Source organism: Carassius auratus, unplaced genomic scaffold (assembly GCF_003368295.1).
Source record: "Carassius auratus strain Wakin unplaced genomic scaffold, ASM336829v1 scaf_tig00001464, whole genome shotgun sequence".
Classification (NCBI taxonomy): Eukaryota; Metazoa; Chordata; class Actinopteri; order Cypriniformes; family Cyprinidae; genus Carassius; species Carassius auratus.
The window spans coordinates 20,302-40,107 of NW_020523361.1; the positions used below are offsets into that span (position 1 = coordinate 20,302).

The 19,806-nt window shown below is 35.0% G+C and overlaps 1 protein-coding gene across 1 annotated transcript in view; it reads right to left on the reverse strand.

Moving 5' to 3' along the window:
* LOC113069328 (adhesion G protein-coupled receptor B3-like) overlaps positions 1-19,806 on the reverse strand; it is a gene marked incomplete at its 3' end in the record, with an annotated part of 46,022 nt that overhangs the window by 16,420 nt on the left and 9,796 nt on the right. Inside the window, exons 6-8 of the mRNA XM_026242332.1 lie at positions 13,221-13,329; positions 5,334-5,480; positions 4,124-4,199 (exon numbers count right to left, since the gene is read on the reverse strand). Of these exons, the coding sequence (XP_026098117.1) occupies positions 4,124-4,199; positions 5,334-5,480; positions 13,221-13,329 (332 nt within the window). The remainder of the gene's footprint in view (positions 1-4,123; positions 4,200-5,333; positions 5,481-13,220; positions 13,330-19,806) is intronic.

A 19,806-nucleotide genomic window follows, 5' to 3' on the forward strand; every position in this document is an offset into this window, starting at 1 on the left:
CTGGCCACATCAAGATCTAAAAAGTTCCCAGCAGCCCCAGAGTCGATGAAAGCACCAAGCTGGTGATTCTGGTTGTTGTGGAAGATGGTGGCTTGGATAGTAACTCCAGAGGTTGTAGGATGAGGGAAGATATTTACTCTCGTTCCAGTTCCCCCTTTCCTGGACGAGAACTGGCTTTTCCCGACAATTCAGGACAGTTGGAGCGGAAATGGCCAGACCTTCCACAGTACAGACAGCGTCGCTCCCTCATCCGTCGATCCCTTTCTGTCTGGGTTAATCTTGTTCGACCCAGCTGCATGGGTTCCTCCAGATCACTGGGTTTCCCGAGTGGTTCAAAAGTATTGGAAAATTCCTGAGGACGATACACACTGGTTTCCCGACGTCGTTCCTGTTGTCGTTCTCGGAGACGATGATCTATTCGGATAGCCACCTCAATTAAAGATTCCAAATCCGGAGAAGGGTCTCTAAAAGCCAACTCATCCTTAAGTTCCGGAGACAAGGCCTGGTGGAATGTGGCCCTTAAAGCTCGCTGGTCCCAGCCACTCTCTGAAGCTAGGGTACGAAACTCAATGGCAAACTCTGCCACACTTCGAGTGCCTTGAGAGAGTCGAAGCAAACGGTAATCCACATCACCTGTGCTGGCTGGATGGTGGAAGACTTTCTTCATTTCAGAGATGAAGCTGCTACTGTTTGCAGTGAGTGGTCCCTGTTGGTCCCACAAAGCCGAGGCCCAGTCTAAAGCCTTGCCAGTAAGAAGGGTTATGATGTAAGCAACTTTGCTACTCTCTGTGGGGAAGCTGCCAGGTTGTAACTGAAATACTAGGGTGCATTGAGTGACGAACCCACGACACTTCTCAGGACTGCCATCAAATCGTTCTGGTGCTGGTAGTTTAGGTTCTGACAGGGCGGCTACCACTGCTTGAGACGGATTACCATGTGACAGCTGAGGCTCTTGTGACGAAGAAGCTGGAGCCTGAAGATTTAAACGTTGAAGAATCTCAGTAAGAATCTGCTCATGTTGCTGAATGGCAGCCGCTTGGCCTGATATGGCAGACAGAATGCGATCCACATTAGATGGTGGTGGACTCTCCTCCGCTGGATTCATGTTTTCTGGTTCAGTCTTGCTGTAACGGGGCTGTTCTAGGTGGGGATTGAACCCGGGTCTGTTTGGTCCGAAGTCACTGAATTAATGGATTGAGCTAACTCCCCACTAAATGAATCCAAGAGCAGGGATGATCAAATGGCCAGGAGTCGTGGGTCTTCAACAAGACAAAACTTTACTAATGGAAAGTGCAACAAAACAAGAGAAGCTGTGCTTCCAAAAAACAGTACAAATGAAAATAGACACAAGGGTCCAAAGACTTAAACTTAAACTTTGGCAGACTTAGCTTGCAACAGGTAACATAGGCTCAAGACTGAACAATAAGGCATGGCACAAACACACTTAAATAAGGCAAGACACAGGTGTGAGGCATCAGGCATAATGAGTGGTAGGGTTCAGCAGGAGTCTGGTGAGGGTTGCCACCTGCCGACCAGGAGGAAAATAGCAGTCCTGTTAAGGATTCCTTACAGTTATTAGATCAAAAGAGTGATTCAAACCTGCAACTTCTGATTCTAAAAGACTAAAAAAACATACTTAATTGCTGAAATAACATCAGAGAAAATGATTCTCAGGTTGGTATACTTAAATCTCACTGATTTGAAGAATTTCTATAATAATTTATTGGGGTTCAGTGGAATTTTACTGGAGCACGCCAATCTGGAACACAAAATATTTTATTTTAAGGGCCAACATATTGTTTGTTTATGCACATATTAATGCCTTATTCTGAATGACCTTATTCTAGATCCCTTAACCCAACCCAGTACCTAAATTTAACAACTAAAGTAACTTAATAACTTTTAACAAGAAGAAAACTTTCCTAATCTGAATTTTTATTGTACAGTGTTTTATGTTTTGTGAACATGTTTTACCGTAAAATGAAAGTAAGGGGCTCCAAAAAGATAAAAATATTATTAAAGTGGTCCATATGACTATATTTGCACACAACATTATATTCCAAGCCTACTGGAGCTATAGAACTGCCTGAAATGTTTATTTACACTATAAATTAGCCATAGTCACTCAAAAGCTATCACATTTACCATTCATATTAAAAACATGGATCCATACTATATACAGTAACTGTTCATGCATGATTCTTGTAGTATGATCAACAGAGTATTTTGTCTTGTGATTAAATGTTCAACAACAATCCGTCTTTACAAATCCCTCTGCTATGTTACACTGTTTTTGTTTGCTTGTTTTATGGTAACACTTCTCTTCTGTTATCTTCCACTGTTTGTACTGATTTCCATCTCCCTACTGGCTTCAGTGGATCCAACAGAGCTCAAGAACAGAGGACCGCCCTTTTTCTCTGTTCTTCCATGTCTCCCTGTCAGCAGGGATTCCATGGAGGAATCATACTCAGGTTTGCTGAGATTCGACTGACAGCTCAGAGCCACACCAGGAAAGGTCTGTTCTGTCCTGTGTGTCTCCGGAGGTTTGAGTGGAAGTTCTAAAATGGAAAGGAGGTTTTGATCCCAAGCTTCAAGACGGACTCTGAGAATAACCAAGAATATTCATTCTGACTTGGGAGTGAAAACACTGTAGTTTGTTGTATCAGCTTCTTTTTTTAAGACTAGAGGAAAATCACAAGGAATTTGAGAAAAAACAGCTCCCAAATTGTTGTGTACAGTATTCAACAGGCTTTAAGGCATTAGCCACATAATTTAGTTTCATACAAGGACAAATTCCTTATTAATACCAAAATAAACAATGACATGTGAACCAAAATCCTGGAATAAAGCTGTAATCACGACATGTTGGAATTTCTGTAATTAAGAGATTCTCCTTTGAGCAGTTCTATTTTCCTTAGAAACAGAAATTATTTGTTTCTAAGGCAACATGCATGATGCCAATTTTAGCCACCATGCAAAATCTCCATCACTATATTAGTTAAAATCAATAGTGACACTGGTTTTAATATAAAGCCCTGTTGAGGCCACTGTCTTTTTTTAATTAATTTTTTATTACATTACTTTTATTAAAAGTCACTGAAAAGTAAATTACAGTAATTCCAACATGACATAAATGTAGCATAATTCCTTATAATTAAAGGTTACTGATTATATAATTATATACATTTATCAAATTAATACATAAAACTGGAAAAATGACTTTTAGGGGGAAGTCGTGGCCTAGTGGTTAGAGAGTTTGAGTCCTAACCCCAGGGTTGTGGGATTGAGTCTTGGGCCAGCAATACCACGACTTAGGTGCCCTTGAGCAAGACACCGAACCCCTAACTGCCTCCCGGGCGCCGCAGCATAAATGGCTGCCCACTGCTCCGGGTGTGTGTTCATGATTTGTGTGTGCAATTTGGATTTGTTAAATGCAGAGTACGAATTCTGGGTGTGGGTCACCATACTTCGATGAATGTCACGTCACTTTCACTTTTTTAAAATCAGGTTGAAAGTTTCAATTACGGATCTTTTTTTCTTTTCTTCTTTTTTTCAAATGTTAATCGTCAAAAGTCTTTGATAATATTTGGTTGCAACCAATTCATTGAAAAAATATAAATTCATTAGTTTTTCGAAATTTGTCTGATAACTTTGATCACTAAATCAACAATAAAATAAAAACAAATTTAAACAATCACTTTTTACTGCACAAGCAATTTTCTGATTTAAAAATATATTAAAAAAGTACTTTTTTATATATTTTAATAATCATATAATTGCACCCATTCAAATAAAAAAAGGGGGAAAAATATAGCAAAATAATAATAACTCACAAACTAAGAAATACATTCTGCTATGGGTTTGATTTTCATCATGTTTTGATTTTCTTTCTATAAAAGGGAACTTTGATAAAATGAATACGGTAAGTTATTTGAATCAAGACTATATTACAGAATATATATATATATATATTACAGGTTTAATAAATAAAAAATCCAAGTAGGAACCTTCTTAAGTACTCCCTAGAGTACACATATCCTTAGTTGGGAATCTCTCCTCTATAATATCCTCTTCTTATCTTTGTATTATGATATCTAAATGACTGGAGATGAATGAGTCTTACCGAGGAGCAGGCAGCATAAGGCCAAGAGTCTTGTAGAGAACCGTTCCAAGAATGAATACAGAAGATCCATCCGTATCTGTCAGAAAACAGTCTAGGTTAGATGATACGATCATCACATTACCTAATCATATCAAATAGCATCTCCACACAAAGGTGTTTTGCTCAGCTCCCTTTTCAACTTTTCAATCAGCAATGTGGATGGTTATTAGATCATCTGGAGTGCCTTTTTTTCCATAGCTAGACAGTAGAAATCCTCTCTTCATACCTTCTCACTTCCATGTGGGGATCTTTAAATCCAAAGAAATTTAACAAGATTTATATTTTCAAAGCTACGAAATTAATTAACCTCCAAACCGGCAAAATTCTCATTAAATATCAGGTCTCTTGCCAAACAATATTCCTGACAGCTAATCCATCATAAATTTCCTGCCAATAATGAATAAAGTGGTAGATCAGGCTATACTAGCAAGGTTATTGATAACTAGAAGGTAAAGGTCTTCTTTGCTGACAGGAAGGCTAATCCTGGTTCAAACAGCTCTGTACAGCCCTCCAGTCAAACTCAAGGCAGGCTGGAGTGAGTTATGTATTCAATCAATCCTTCATTACTTCCCTCTGATACACTTCAGATAAGACCGATCACACTAATTAAGTAAATAGTCTGGTGCGCTGGTGCTTAGCTCTCTTTACTATCATTGTTTGAGAGGATACAGTGAGTGCTGTGTCATCTGAATTGATGTGGTCGACCAAGTGCAGTCTCCTCTAAAACAGGCAAATGGCAAGCGGTTGACATATAATCTTGTAATCTTAAAGCTATTCCATTAAATGGTCACACCGTGTCACCACTTTGAAATCTTAACACAATCATACGGTAGAGATCACAAAACTTTTAATATCCCACAGATGATCCGGAATAAAAAATGCCATCATTTTTATGAACTGATAAAATAAATAATACTGCCAAACCTTTATACTTTTGGTCAATATGCACAAAATATGCTACAGTTGACATTATATATATATATATATATATATATATATGACAGTTTGATTTTCATGCTGATGGCCTGCTTTGTTGAATGTAAATGGTGCTGAATGAAAACCGGCTTTTACAATCTATTTAATGTAGCCTTATTGTATTTTATGTTTTATTGTATGTAGCCCTTATTGTATAGTATCATCAACTTCCACAGTGTAGCATCATGTACATTACCTGCTGTCTGGGGCACAAAGATTCCTTTGGGAATGACAACTTTGTCCTCAGAATTTCTGGCCCAGTCCACCATCCCTTTCCGTCCCTTCATGGGAAAGGTAATGTCAGTCGTCACAGATACCGCAGGCAACCGCTCTATACTTGCAACTAAAAAAAAAAAGTACAAGAAAAAACAAGAAAAGTTTATTCCCCATGCACTTTCAAGACAGGAAACTCAAACACAAGGTTTGTGACAAAACATACATAATTAAATCAATAATTTTGACTGTTATTTATTTCATAATATGTAGAATACATTTTTATCACCTAATTATATTTTGTTTGTTTTTTTTAGTACAAAGTACAAAGCATTACAAAACATAACATAATTAAGTTTTCTTTGCAATGGTCTATATACTGAAATTTTTCTTATAAGAAACATATTGGAAAATAAATGCTAATTTCTATTGTTTGCATAAAAAAAACCTACAGTTAAATGAATATCTTTGAAAATCGTTCAATTTTAACTGTAATACTCAATTTCCAAATCAATTACAATTTAACATCATGTTTGAAACCTCAATTAAAATTCCATGATTTTTCTATTTATATCGACAATGACTTAAATACCATTTTAAACGTGCAAACCCTGATGCATGACTGGTCTATCCACAGGGTTCTTGTGTTTGTGAGTGTGTGTATGTGTGTGTGTGTGTGTGAGGAGGAGGACAGTGGCAGTGCTGCCAGCTGCTGTGTGTGGGGAGCCGGAGGGCATTAGTCACAGGAGCACATGGGGTAGAACTGAAGAATTGTGGGTGAAGCAGCTCACACATTAAGCTCTACTACAGCATGAGATCACAGGCCATTTAGTGAGCTTTACCTCAATCCAGGCTTCTCTACTCACAGAAGAAATCTAAACTTAATCATTTACACTGTAAAAACTGTAATTGTAAATAAGATAAAAAAAAAGTAAAGTTTAATTAAACATGTTATCTGTCATCTCTTTGCGTGAGTGAAAGTTGTTTCTATGCCCATTTTATTTTATGTTTTTGCTACAGTTAATCTTTTAAAAACACTAATAATTCAATAACACTATCAAATACTGTATATTATGGTATTGTGAAATTATTTTGGATCACTTAAAAATAACTGAATTTAATTGTTAAAGGGGGGTGAAATGCTATTTCATGCATACTGAGTTTTTTACACTTTTAAAGAGTTGGATTCCCATGCTAAACATGGACAAAGTTTCAAAAATTAAGTTATAGTTTGAAGGAGTATTTTTGTTCCAAAAATACTCCTTCCGGTTTGTCACAAGTTTCGGAAAGTTTTTTTGAGTATGGGCTCTGTGTGACGTTAGATGGAGCGGAATTTCCTTATATGGGTCTTAAGGGCACGTCTGCCGGAAGAGAGCGCGCTCCCGTATAGCAGAGCAATGAGAGCACAACAGACTTCACTGATCAGAGCGAGAGCGTCGCGAAAAGTCACAAAAGAAGTGTGTTTTTGGTTGCCAGGGCAAGACAACCCTGCACAGATTACCAAAAAAAAAAAAACAGCATTAAGGGACCAGTGGATGGAGTTTATTTTTACAGAGCATCAACAGAGTTGTGCAAGTGTTTTTGTTTGTTCCCTGCATTTCGAAGATGCTTGTTTTACAAACAAGGCCCAGTTTGAAGCCGGATTTGATTGGGCAGCCAAATCACCTGACCTGAACCTCACAGAGAATCTATGGGCTATTGTGAAGAGGAAGATAAGTAACATCTGACAAACAATACAGAGGAGCTGAAGGTCGCGATCAAAGCAACCTGAGCTTCAGTGACGCATCAGCAGCTCCACAGGCTGATTGCCTTCATGCCATGTCACATTGAAGCAGTAATTTGTGCAAAAGAGCCCAAACCAAGTATTGACAGCATAATTAAACCTGCTTTGGAGATATTGAACATTTCTGTTTTGTAAACCCTTTTTTTGATTGATCTTTGAGAAAGTATTCAAATTTTCCTAAGCTGTAGGTTTAGGGGCGGGGTTAGGTGCAGGTCATTCGTACAAATTTAATCAAATTTTACAACTTGTAAAATATCTACAATTTAGCAAAAATCGGATTCAAAAAAATCGATCAGATTCACTGATCTATGCTAAACTAAGCTAAAAGTGCTACTGCCAGACCCGGAGATCAGATGAATGGATTAGAAAATGGTAATATCAACTGTTGTTCTCTAGGGGCGTTGGAAAATGAACCTATTTTCAAAAAAAGTGGAGTGTTCCTTTAAGCTCAAGCAGCCAAATTGGTTTTGAAGAGGAGTAAAATAGAAAGCAAAGTATTAACATACATTCTGAAATTTCTGTTTGAAATCTATATTGTTGTTAACTAATATCTGATTAAAAAATAAATAAATAAATAAAACAGTAGTACTGCATTCCAAACTAAAATTACCAAAAGCAAAATGAACAATCAATTTTAGAAAAGCAGAAGAGTATGCACATCAAAAAAGTTGAAGAACAGTTGAAGAAACAGGGCTTCTCTTACACAAGTTCTAAACATCTCGTGCAACAGTGATTTATTCAGTATGTTTCACTCTGGTGTGAGATCTTTTTAGTTGGGATGTGCTCAGAGCTGTTTTTTGAAATGCCGCTGTGAGTAACGGTCCTCAGGGAACCCAGCCAGGAGGCATCGGCACCTGCGCCCACCTGTAACTAATGAGCTTAATGACTGGATCCTACCGAGGAATAACAGGCCATTTCTGGCACGTCAAAAATTTCGGTGCAATCTCGGCTAAATGTGAAGGTTAGACTATTTATTGGAGTAGACATCAGGGTCTCTCAACTTATCTAAGCAATCAATGCACACAAATCAATGTCCATTAAACACATTAAAAAAAATCAAATTTTAGCTTTAAAGAGCTGCAAGTAAGACGGAGTCATTGTTTATTCTACGAGCAGACATGCCACGGAAAAGGGAGCCACTGCAATCAAGGTTATTTGGCTAAAAGCCGACACAACAATGTGTCACGTTGACAGAAGGCATTTATTGTGGTGTCAAGAATGTGCAATAAATTTAGATAGAAATGATGCTGCAATATCTTACTATGACAGGTGATTTTCACTTGGCTAGTACAGGGCAGTTCCGCTTTGTTCTTTTAATCAAAGAAAGCATACGCTGGCTAAGATGGTTGTTTAATTTCACTGATAAGGAAATTGAAAAAGCTGAAAAAGTTTTTTTTTTATGTCAAAATGAGGATTTATGGTCACACTTTATTTGAAAGTCTATGTCCTGCCATTCACAAACTATCTATAACTATCTAAACTATGGAATTTTGCCTCAATATACTACTAATTTTAGGTATTAGGCAATATACTACTAAAGTTTAGGTATTGCGTATAGGGATGTATAATATGGTCATGCATAATATGTGTTTTATAACTACCAATATGTTAATAATAGACATGCTAACAAGCAACTAGTTAATAGAGAGTATTAATCCCTATACAAAAGTGTTACCGGATTTACTTTATATTTTTGTCATTTAGCCTATAATTGATTGAATCAAAAACATTATTACAAGATTGTAATTGTAATGATAGTTCCCAATATTATTGTTTTATTGCATAAAAAAAATGAAGCTGTATTCAAATATAAATAAATAAATAAATGGTGATTTGGTGAGCATAAAAGACTACTTTAAAAAAAAACAGAAAAATGCACAAATATTTTAAGCCATATTGCCAGACTTATTAAGAGCTTGCACCAGAGCAAACCCTCTTTTGTCATTAAAAAATGACTGTCAGGATTTACTAAAGACACACAGTGAAAAATTAGAAACGAAAAGGCATGGATACAGTCATATTTAAGGCTAATCTTATTGCATATGTATTTGCAGGAGTGTCCCTTTCAGACACAAAATGTATGGAAAGAGAATATGAAGAGTTTGGTTCCAAAACGCAATAAACACCTTTTTTTTTTACAAAAAAAAGTTTTCACAAAATCAATATGAAATCTGGTTGGTATTGAAAATTCAGTTTTGTATTGTACACCAAATGTAGTATTCGCCGAGTTATTAGGTCATGTTTTCTCCCTTTTTTTCCAAACATCGACAAACGCCAGTCTCCCTTTTTTGCAAAATGCGCTATATTCGCTCAACCAATCACCTTAATTCCACACACTCTAGACAGTAATGGCGGTGCTTTAAATAGACCTAGCATCCTAGTTTTCCTCATCTACTTTGCACTTTGGTGATCAACAAAAAAGGGCTGCACGATAAATCGCATGTGATTGTCTTCCGCATCTTGTCAGTAAAGCCGGTTCTGTGATATATATTACTGATAAATCTCCATAACATGCTTTAAGTTGGACTGGCATTTAATACTCTGAGGCATATATCACTGACAAGAAACACAATATCGTGTTCATTAGATGAATCGCATTCGATTATGAAAGCTTTCTGTATTTGAATTTGTAATGTTATTATAACCTAAAGATGCTATGTGAAAGTTTGAAACAGAAAATAGTGGTTTTCATCTACCCACTTTCTTGGTAAAGAAAACTAATTTTTACTCAAATTAATCAAAATTGATTTATTGAATTTTGAAATCAATCTCTTCATATTTAAATGAATCATGCAACATGATTTACTAAGTTTTGCAGTAGTCTATTTACTGGTATTTGCGCCATTATTCACCACCCCCATAAAAGCATGTCTTAACCCATTTTGCGCTTGACATGGCTGTGATCGTTGCTGCCAGGAGGAAGCCCGCAGAGAATAGAGCATGGTAGAAGGGAGATAATTTATTCCACTCATATTAATATATTTGGAATTCCAGAGGAAAACATTATCCAAATATATCCTTATGCTAATTAGCACTACTCTTGGAAGATTGCGTTGGTCATTATGGAAATTAGATATTGTGTCTGCTGTCTTTAATTTGCACATTGTCAGAAGATCACCCACAGAACTTTCCACTCCCATCGGCACTTTTATGGAATTGCCTTGTTTAGTAAATCTGGCCCTTAATTACTCCAAACACACACCATTACAAAGGCAAATGTGTTTAACTTGGATTCCGAATTCTTTACTATGTTCTACAGAAGCTTTTAATACAAAAAGGTTCTGTCTCAATATCACCTCTAAATCTTTAAGTAATGGAGCCTTGAGATGTGTGTGTGGTTATATGAAGAGTTTGGTTCCAAAATGCAATAAACACTTTTTTTTCTTATTATTGAGTTTCTGCCAAAATCAGTATTGTTTCTTGTTGGTAAAGTGTTGGTATTCGCAGAGTTATTAGGTCATGTTTTCTCTCTTTTTTTCAAAACCACGACAAACGCCAGTGTCCCTTTTTTTGCAGAATGTGATATATCCTCTCAACCAATCACAGCACAACATTTAATGCACTGTAAACTGTAACAACCAATCACAGCCCACTATCCCACCCACTCTAGATAGTACACTCTGCTTCTTAGTTTTACTCATCTACTTTGTACTTTTTGATCGACAAACATGGGCTGCACGATAAATCCCATGTGATTGTCATCCGCATCTCGTCAGTAAAGCCAGTTCTTTGATTAATAATACCGGTAAATCTCCATCACATGCTTTTAGATGGAGCGACATTTACTACACAGAGCCATAGATCACTAGCTGCGTTTACATGGACCCTACTATTGCAATCTTAATAGGACTAGAAACACAATCAGAATTAAAAGTCACATGTAAACAGGTCAATCGGATTGAATTGGCCAGATCTAACAAAAATTTAGATCGGATTGTTTATTCCTTTTTTTTAATCTGACCGAGAGGACATGTAAGCACTTGATCGGATTGAAAACCACAACTGGAAAGTACTGCGCATGAGCAGTGACGTAAAAATAGACGTATGACGAGCGGAATGAGCTGTTCTTCCTGGTGAATAAAGTGTCATAAATGAGTGTTTAATCATCATAAAACTCCCCTTTTCACTCTGTGAACGTCTGTGAAGTGGAGCAGGACAACATCCCACCAGTCATTGTTTAAGACTGTTTAAGTTGTTTGGGTGCAGAAAGGGGCGTTTTACTGTTTTATCATGTAGGCAGTACTGCACAACAGTTAATGTGCTGGTCGTCACCTAATTAGAACCCAATAGATGAATAGCACCTGTGCTTTTTAAAACAGTATGCGACAAAAGCCGGGAAACTCTACATATCCATGCAGTGTGCGTATGTCAAAAGAATAAATCCGACCAGAAGCTTGTAACATATAAAAGCCCATATCAACCCGATTCCATTATTCAGCGTTCATGTAAACACTATGTTCGGATTCGTCAATCAGAATGAATGAATTCCGATGGAAGCCAAAAATGTCCATGTAAACGTACCTACTGAAAATTCTTTAGATGAATAACATTCGATTATGAACGCAATATTGCATAGCTTGTCTGTGTGAGTGTTTTTATTAATGCAATTTATGTTTCTGCTAGTACAGCACAAAGCACTAGTCAACTAAATGATTGTTACATGGCAAAGATGAATGCACTTTCGGAAGTTGAATGTAAGGGAAATGTCATTTTGGAATTTTTGTGTTCTAATGTGATATTGCTGTTCATGTTCTTGATTAAATTTTATTTTATTGGTGTAATTAATTTATACCATTAACAAGATGACCCGTTGAATTCATCTTGGGAGCGATTTTTAGTTCCAGTGCCTGTATATAAGATTAGTATTGACCTAGTTCAGAGGCTGTCATATGTGAACCAACTTACTATGTTGTGTATTTTCATCAGTTTTAATATGAAAGATAACTTTCATATGAAGATTCATTCTTGCCTGGAAAAAATCTAAATATCTGTTATGCGAACATTTTATGTGGTTTTCCTTATATAAATTTGACAGCCAGCATTTAAATTAATTTAAATTACACTTCCATAATGGGACAAAAAATAGGACCTAAAACGATTTTATTAATATGGCCAATGAAAGTGTTTGAACTTTAAACATTTCAGAAGGTTCTTAGCTTTTTGGATACAACCAAGAAGGTCAAGGTCATTAAATTTAATACTTAAACTGCTTTTTAGAAAGTCATGAAAGTGTACTGTATTCATGAAAAGTGCCAAGAAAACTTTATACAAAATCTGATAATGCAATGCATAATTTTCAATGATTTTTTGCCCATACTAAGAAAGCTTTAAATGTCTTGATACTTCATTGTACTGTACATAATATAATGACAGCACAATCCTGTCAATGCTTTATGGCAAGACACATAAAATAAGTTAACATTAAAAAAGATATCAAAGGTGCCCTTCAGTAGAATTACCTTTTTAATGATAGTTGGGTGTAAGCACCATTCCAAACATTATAGACTCTGCTGACATATAGGAAGGTCATTCTTTATCCATTCATTTCATATTTGTTGAGCTCTGCAATTCATGCAGATTGCAATTTCATGGGTCAACGTTCTGTGTGCTCGGATTACAAAAACTAAGCAAATGTGCTTCATCACTGGAAGCAAAGGGAACGTTTTAGCTATTTAACTTTGATTTAGTTCAAATGACTGGAAAGGAAATCAGAATTTGACATTTAGCACTGGATTCTTATGGGAAAATGGATGTTTAAAACCTTTACTTTAGAAACGGAAATAAAAAAGCAATTAGGTAAGAGGCCGAAATATTTAGTTTTTGAAAATGAGAATCAAAGCACGCTGCTATAGATATAACCAAACCCTAACACAGTCTCCTCTTACCCGAGCTGAAATAAGATGAGGCTGTTTGCATTAGAATTTAGCACATTAAGTGGAAAGGGCTTGATTTTAATTAACATTATCGACTGGCAATTGTTAGCCCCCCTCCATGCACCATTTATCCTCAATTACTGACGACACACAGAACTGACTGAAGAGTCAGCAAGATGAGTGGCTTGTGGGAAGGTTTCTGCGGCTCTGTTACCCAGATTTCCAGTCAACAGGTAGGCATTGTGGAAGTCCTTCATTCCCAGCCCGACGATGTGGATGAACTCTTCAATGACCTGCATGAGCTCCACAGACCCCGGGTAAATCTGGGGAAAAAGAGACATAGGACACAAAGGAGAGAAATGTTACTCTTACCTGCAAATGCATATCAAACACAATTACAAATCTGAGGGATTTTAGATGGATTTGAAATTCATATTCATATTTAATTACAAGAAACTAAAGAAAACTTTTCGTGTCAAACTGGAAGGTTTAAAAGGTTATAGCTAAAAGATGAATGAAATGATACAACGAATGACAGACAAAGAAAAAAAGTGTATGAATGATAGAACAAACTTGAACAAACATTAATAAAACAACAGAACAGAATGATAGAACAAACTATGGATGGCTGAATGGATGGAAGATGATAGATAGATAGATAGATAGATAGATAGATAGATAGATAGATAGATAGATAGATAGATAGATAGATAGATAGATAGATAGATAGATAGATAGATAGATAGATAGATAGATAGATAGATAGATAGATAGTCAAAGCACCTGCTCTCTTGCAGTCAATAGCATCACTATTCAGCTAACCTTCAGGTAACTGAACTTGGCTATTTACATCTGCCATCACATTTGTATAATTTGTTAATGATTTTAGCATGAGCCAACAATATTCAGTGAAATTTTTACAGCATTTAACCTTTGTTAGTAAAATGTAATGTAATGTATGTAAAATGTTAGCTTACAATGCATGAAATAATGCACATATTTTAATACAATTACTATACTTTAATATAACTTTTAATATTTTTAAAAATGTATTACTAAATGGTGATAAGATTAAAAGTATGAACTATGGTATTAAATGAATCCTTACTGCAAGGTTGTATTGTAACCTTGTTGTATATTGATCTTTGTCAGTGTTGTTAACAAACTAAAATTATTTAAATATTTTTATTAATTAAAATAGTAATCTTAAAATAGTAAAATAAAATAAATTAGAAATGCTGCCTAGGCATCTAAATGAGATAAATTGTTTAAGCTGAAGTACTAAAATTACTAAACGTGAAAAAAAAGCAAAAACTAATAATAATAATAAAATAAAACAAACAATTACTAAAAAATTATGAATTTGAAAATATAACATATAAAAGCTAACTAGATATGTAAAAGAAAAAACACTATAATACATTATAAATAATAATAAAATAACACTGCTTAATTTTGATAAAGTAGTTTAATCAAGACTTTCACATGCCAAGTTGTCTTAACTCTTTTACTCAGCAGATTTACAGTATGGATTTACATGCCATATGACAAAGTGCTTCCTATTTCTCTCATCTCATTAGCATCTGAACCCCCTTTCCTCGTGACAACAAACAGAGCACAGAAAAACATTGCCGCCAATCTGAAAAAGTAAAAAATACTGATAAATAAATACAAACATGGGTACAGAAAAAGAGCACTGAGTGACATTTCATAATTAGCACCCTTAGTGAGGTGCAGGAGTCACATATCTAATAATCCTCTTGGCAGGAGTCAGGCTCTGCATTCACATGGGGGCCGATCTTGGGCCAAGCCAATCAGACAGGCTGCAGACAGGGAGAGAGATGCTGAGGGCACGCAGGCAGATCAGCCCATCCTCCCTCGGTCAGACTGCTGGGGGACAGCAGAGAGCATCCCTCTCCATGGCAACAGCGCTGGGCTGCTGAAGTGTGCAGGGAAGACAGCAATGCGGGAAATGGCCGAGGTTGACGGCCATTAGATGAACCAGCACTGTTTCTGCACTGAGTAACATGCAAATACAGTAAATTTTGTGCTGTCATATATATTCTCTACTGTCATATTTATATTTCTTGCCCTGTTGTACTCTTCTGCTATTTATATTTCAGCCATAAGTATATCCAACTAGTATATGCTAACAGGTACTGTATGAACGTAGTACATTTGCACCAAAATACCAAGGCAACTGTCTTTGCTAACAGAAACACAACGAAATAATTTTACCAATATATCTGTATTTATATATATATATTATATATATATATATATATATATATATATATATATATATATATATATATATATATATATATATATATATATATATATATATATATAAATTGTGTTAAAATGTTTGTATTATATTAAATGTATAGTTATGGCTTTTATAATATAATATATAATTATTTTTATAAATATAAATATTTTATTTTGTTTATTTATATAACTCACTAAATTGTAACTCTGTACTTTACAGATTAGGATCCATTATACTCTACTTTTAAACGCAACTTCCTAAATAAATAAAATATTTTTTTTTTCCAGAAAGAAAATTATAACTATAATACATTATGTTTTTATTTCATTTTATTTTTTATTTAATATACGGTATAATATATTACAAAAGCTATTATTATCATATATTTAACTAACTTCTATTGTTACATTTTTATTTGTATTTTATTTTTATATAATATAATATAATATAATATAATATAATATAATATAATATAATATAATATAATATAATATAATATAATATAATATAATATAATATAATATAATATAATATAATGTAGTATTACTCCTTTGCTATGGATGGATGAGAAAAAAAAATAAAACAATGCAAATTTTACAAAATATATAATTAAAACGTGTATAAATCACTCGTTTTTCTAAAGAAACACTGAACATTACTGACACCAGCAGGTAAAGTTACAGGGGAAGTCCGTGTCTCTCTCGCCTCCCCTGAACCCAATGAGATTTAAAAGACCCCCTAAAACTTCAAGCAATTTTCAGGGCCGGACTATCGAATTGAAAATTTGAAGGGGGACCTATAAAAGTATAAATTACATTTAAATGCATATTCATATATAACCACATTATATATATATATATATATATATATATATATATATATATATATATATATATATATATATATATATATATAATATGACATAACATTTTTTATATGAATTTACTATTATCCTATGGATTAGGATATGAAATAAAATGTATCCCACTACTATCTAAAAGCAAATAACAGCATCAGTTAAAGTAACTAATGAAGCTGACTCTAAAGAAGAAGACAAGGCAGACAGAGAAGACCAAATCCTTGGTGATCTTTAAACGTCAGGGCTTTCTAAGGTCAATCATTTGACAGAGCTGGTGAAAACCGTCTCAGATGTCCTTTAATGAATTTGAGGAGCTTGAAGATCCAATCTGTGATAAAGCAGAGGAGGAATGTGAATGGAAAACGGGAATCCCCTCTGTTCTGAGGACAGATTTAACCAAGCAAAACTCTTCTGGCAAAACAAGCAACCGGCTATGTGACCTGATATCCGAACACACTCCTGACTGAAAAACATACTACTTTCCTTTAAAAGCCTTGTGACACTTCTCTACTGTAAATTCTTGTAAAGGGCTAATTCGGTTGACACACAGCACCCCAATTCGCTCAAGGACACGTTTTACCAGAAATCGGGTGATAAACATTAGACGAAGGAGCTCCAAAGCAGCTTACGTTTGACAGACAGTAACATTACCACCGTCTGCTTAAGAGGCATTACCAGTTCAGGCTTAAAGGAAAGAAAGAAACATTTAAGACACGCAATTTGGTTCAATGCAATAATAATGCAGTTGGAGAGTTTCTGCAGAACATTCAGCCTGTTCAAGTCCAAATCCCTCAGGCTGCTTTTAGACTGTCTCTCTGAGAGAAGTGAGAGTGAGAGAAGACTGCTGATGGAGGGAGGGAGGGCATGAGGGCTGGACATATGCTGCCAATGCTGCTGCCACCAAGTGGCTGCAGTGGATATTGCAAACGTCCTTCCACCAATAAACACAGCAGGGAAGGTCAGTATTTGGCAGAGAAGGTTTGATTTGACACAGCCCTACCTGTGGAGACAGGCACCTCTTTGACCTGACAATTACCTAAAGCATCTGCACCGGTGATGGCAATCGATTTGCCGAGGGCCAGGGGCGATTCTAGGATTTTTTCAACTGGGGGGCACAAGAGGGGCCACGATTAATACAGAGGGGCCAATCTTGTGTTGTTTGAACTGTATATCCAAATCATTTCAAGAGTTCAGTAACCTTTAAAATCAGTAATAAACAGTGATACCCTATTATATTTTAATAGCAGTTATTCACTGCTCTAAATAAAAAAAAAATCAAATACAATTTGTATTAACTTTTCACTTTACAAAAGTGAAAGAAAAACTGTAATAAATAAAATAATCCAATGTATGAATAGTGTACAACTCACAAATAATAATAATATAATTTATTTATAATAGCCTTATATAATATATATATATAATAGCCTTATTTATATAAATGCAGAATAACATTAATAATTCATAGAAATAAATACACAATTAATTAATTAATATAACTAATATAAATTTAATATAATTTCATAATGTTTTTGTTTATTATCCACATCCCATTCAATTTGCATAGCAGCAGTTGCAGTAAATTTGCATTGATGAATAAACAAAATCTACTTATGTCAAGGCTAATTAATCTTGAGCATATTGATTTAAAAATATCATATATCCATACTTTGTTAGAAAGCTACTTGTTCAAAAAGGTAGCTTTAATTTAACATGTAAAATATGTGGATCCTATAAAACAGTTTAGAATAGCTTAATTAGTCCAGTGTTGTTTTAGTATTAGTTATTTATTTTGCTATTTAATCATGCATTAAATAATTATGTATGATTTTTTTGAGAATGTTTCTGGGTGTCATCAAATGACGTTTTGTCAATAACTTCTGTGAAGGGAGGGAGAGAGAGCTTTGCAGGGGCAGACAGCAATCGCGGAGCACCATGGTGATTTAGAACGCCAACTGAATTTATTAGGAATCTACAGACGCAAATAGACTAAAGGTGTAGAAAAATAAAGACCTATATGTGTATTTTGGACTTTTTTTTTTTTCACCACAAGTCTGAAAGAAGACATGTTACTGAAGACAAACAGGCCAAAATCTCAAAATTGACCAGTAAAAAAAACGATGTTTTTGCATGTGTCCAGAGGTGGGTAGAGTACCCAAAAACTTTACTCAAGTAAAAGTAAAAGTAATTCTAGAAATATTTACTCAAGTAAAAGTAAAAGTACTAGTCTTGAATAGTTACTTGAGTAAGAGTAAAAGAGTATCGGATAAAAAAATCTACTCAAGTAGTTAGTTACTAGTTACTTTAGGTCATATATACGGAGCCTATTTTTATTTAGATATATAGATAAATGTATGTAATGTATGTGTGCGTGTGTAAATGTATATATTTCATCAGCCTTTACTCCAATTTATTATAAAACCCTGTCTGTTTACTTAAGTAACAGATATAGGTTTCATGCCATAACATATTTTTAATACGACTGACTTTAACTTTCAATGTTAAATTCACATTTAATATAATGTGATATAAATATTGCTACTAATCTTTCATTGTTCAGAAAGAGAGCAAATAACATTTACATTATTAAAGATAATTTTCACTGACAGTCTAGATTGCAATCACTCTCAGAAACTCCCATTAAAATCACTGAAACTGTTAACACTGTGAATTACCTGTTAAACAGTAGACAGCACACACGTTCATCTAATAAGGATCTCCATCGCAAGCAAATAATAGCCTTTGCAGATTTGATTTCAATTCAGTGCAGTTCCATAGCCACGTTTTCAACGCTGCTGATGATAAACGTTACAACTCTGAGTGAACCGCTTCAGACGCTCAGCGCGTTGCTTCAGGGAACTAAACGACTCCTTCAAACTGATTCATGAACCAATTCACTTGTTTGCCAATTGGTTTGATCAAGCCTTTGAACAGAATTGACTCAAAAGAATGAATCATTCGCGAATGGGCATCGCTCATTGCCCAGAGAAAAATAGACGGCGCGTTTGGAATAAACTGAAGCATTTATAACATTTATTGCATTAAGATAAAGTAACGAGAGGTGCGTCGCTCACAGTAACGAAGTAAAAGTACAGATTTTTCCCAAAAAATTTACTCAAGTAAGAGTATAAAGTACCCATTTTTAAATATACTCCGAAAAGTATTAGTTACCCCGAAAAATTACTCAAGTAAATGTAACGAAGTAAATGTTACTACCCACCTCTGCATGTGTCTCACCCATATAGACTTTTAAAAAAAAAAGTCTTAAGTGTGGAGCGTTAGATAAACATTACACGATTTGTTTCGTCACCTCACTTGAGTGAAAAAAGTCGCTAATCGACTGCATGATTCAATAATGACTTTATTAGAATTGCTATTATAGTTTTTTTAAAACCATTGCTTTAAATTGCGTTGTTGCCTTTATCGGCTCGTTCGGCCGAAATCGTAACGCAGTAAACCCCTTTTAAATTCAGCATCAGAGGAGCATAGTAAATATAATATAGCATCTTGGTCTGCTCTAGGAGATAACATCGTCATCGAACCTGGTCTGTCTAACACCGAAAGACGTTAACGTTAGTACCAAACACTTCTTGCACTGCAACAACTCGCTAATCGAAAAACATCAGCTATTTAAAATAGGTGCTTTTTTTTTTGGAAAACAGCAGCTCG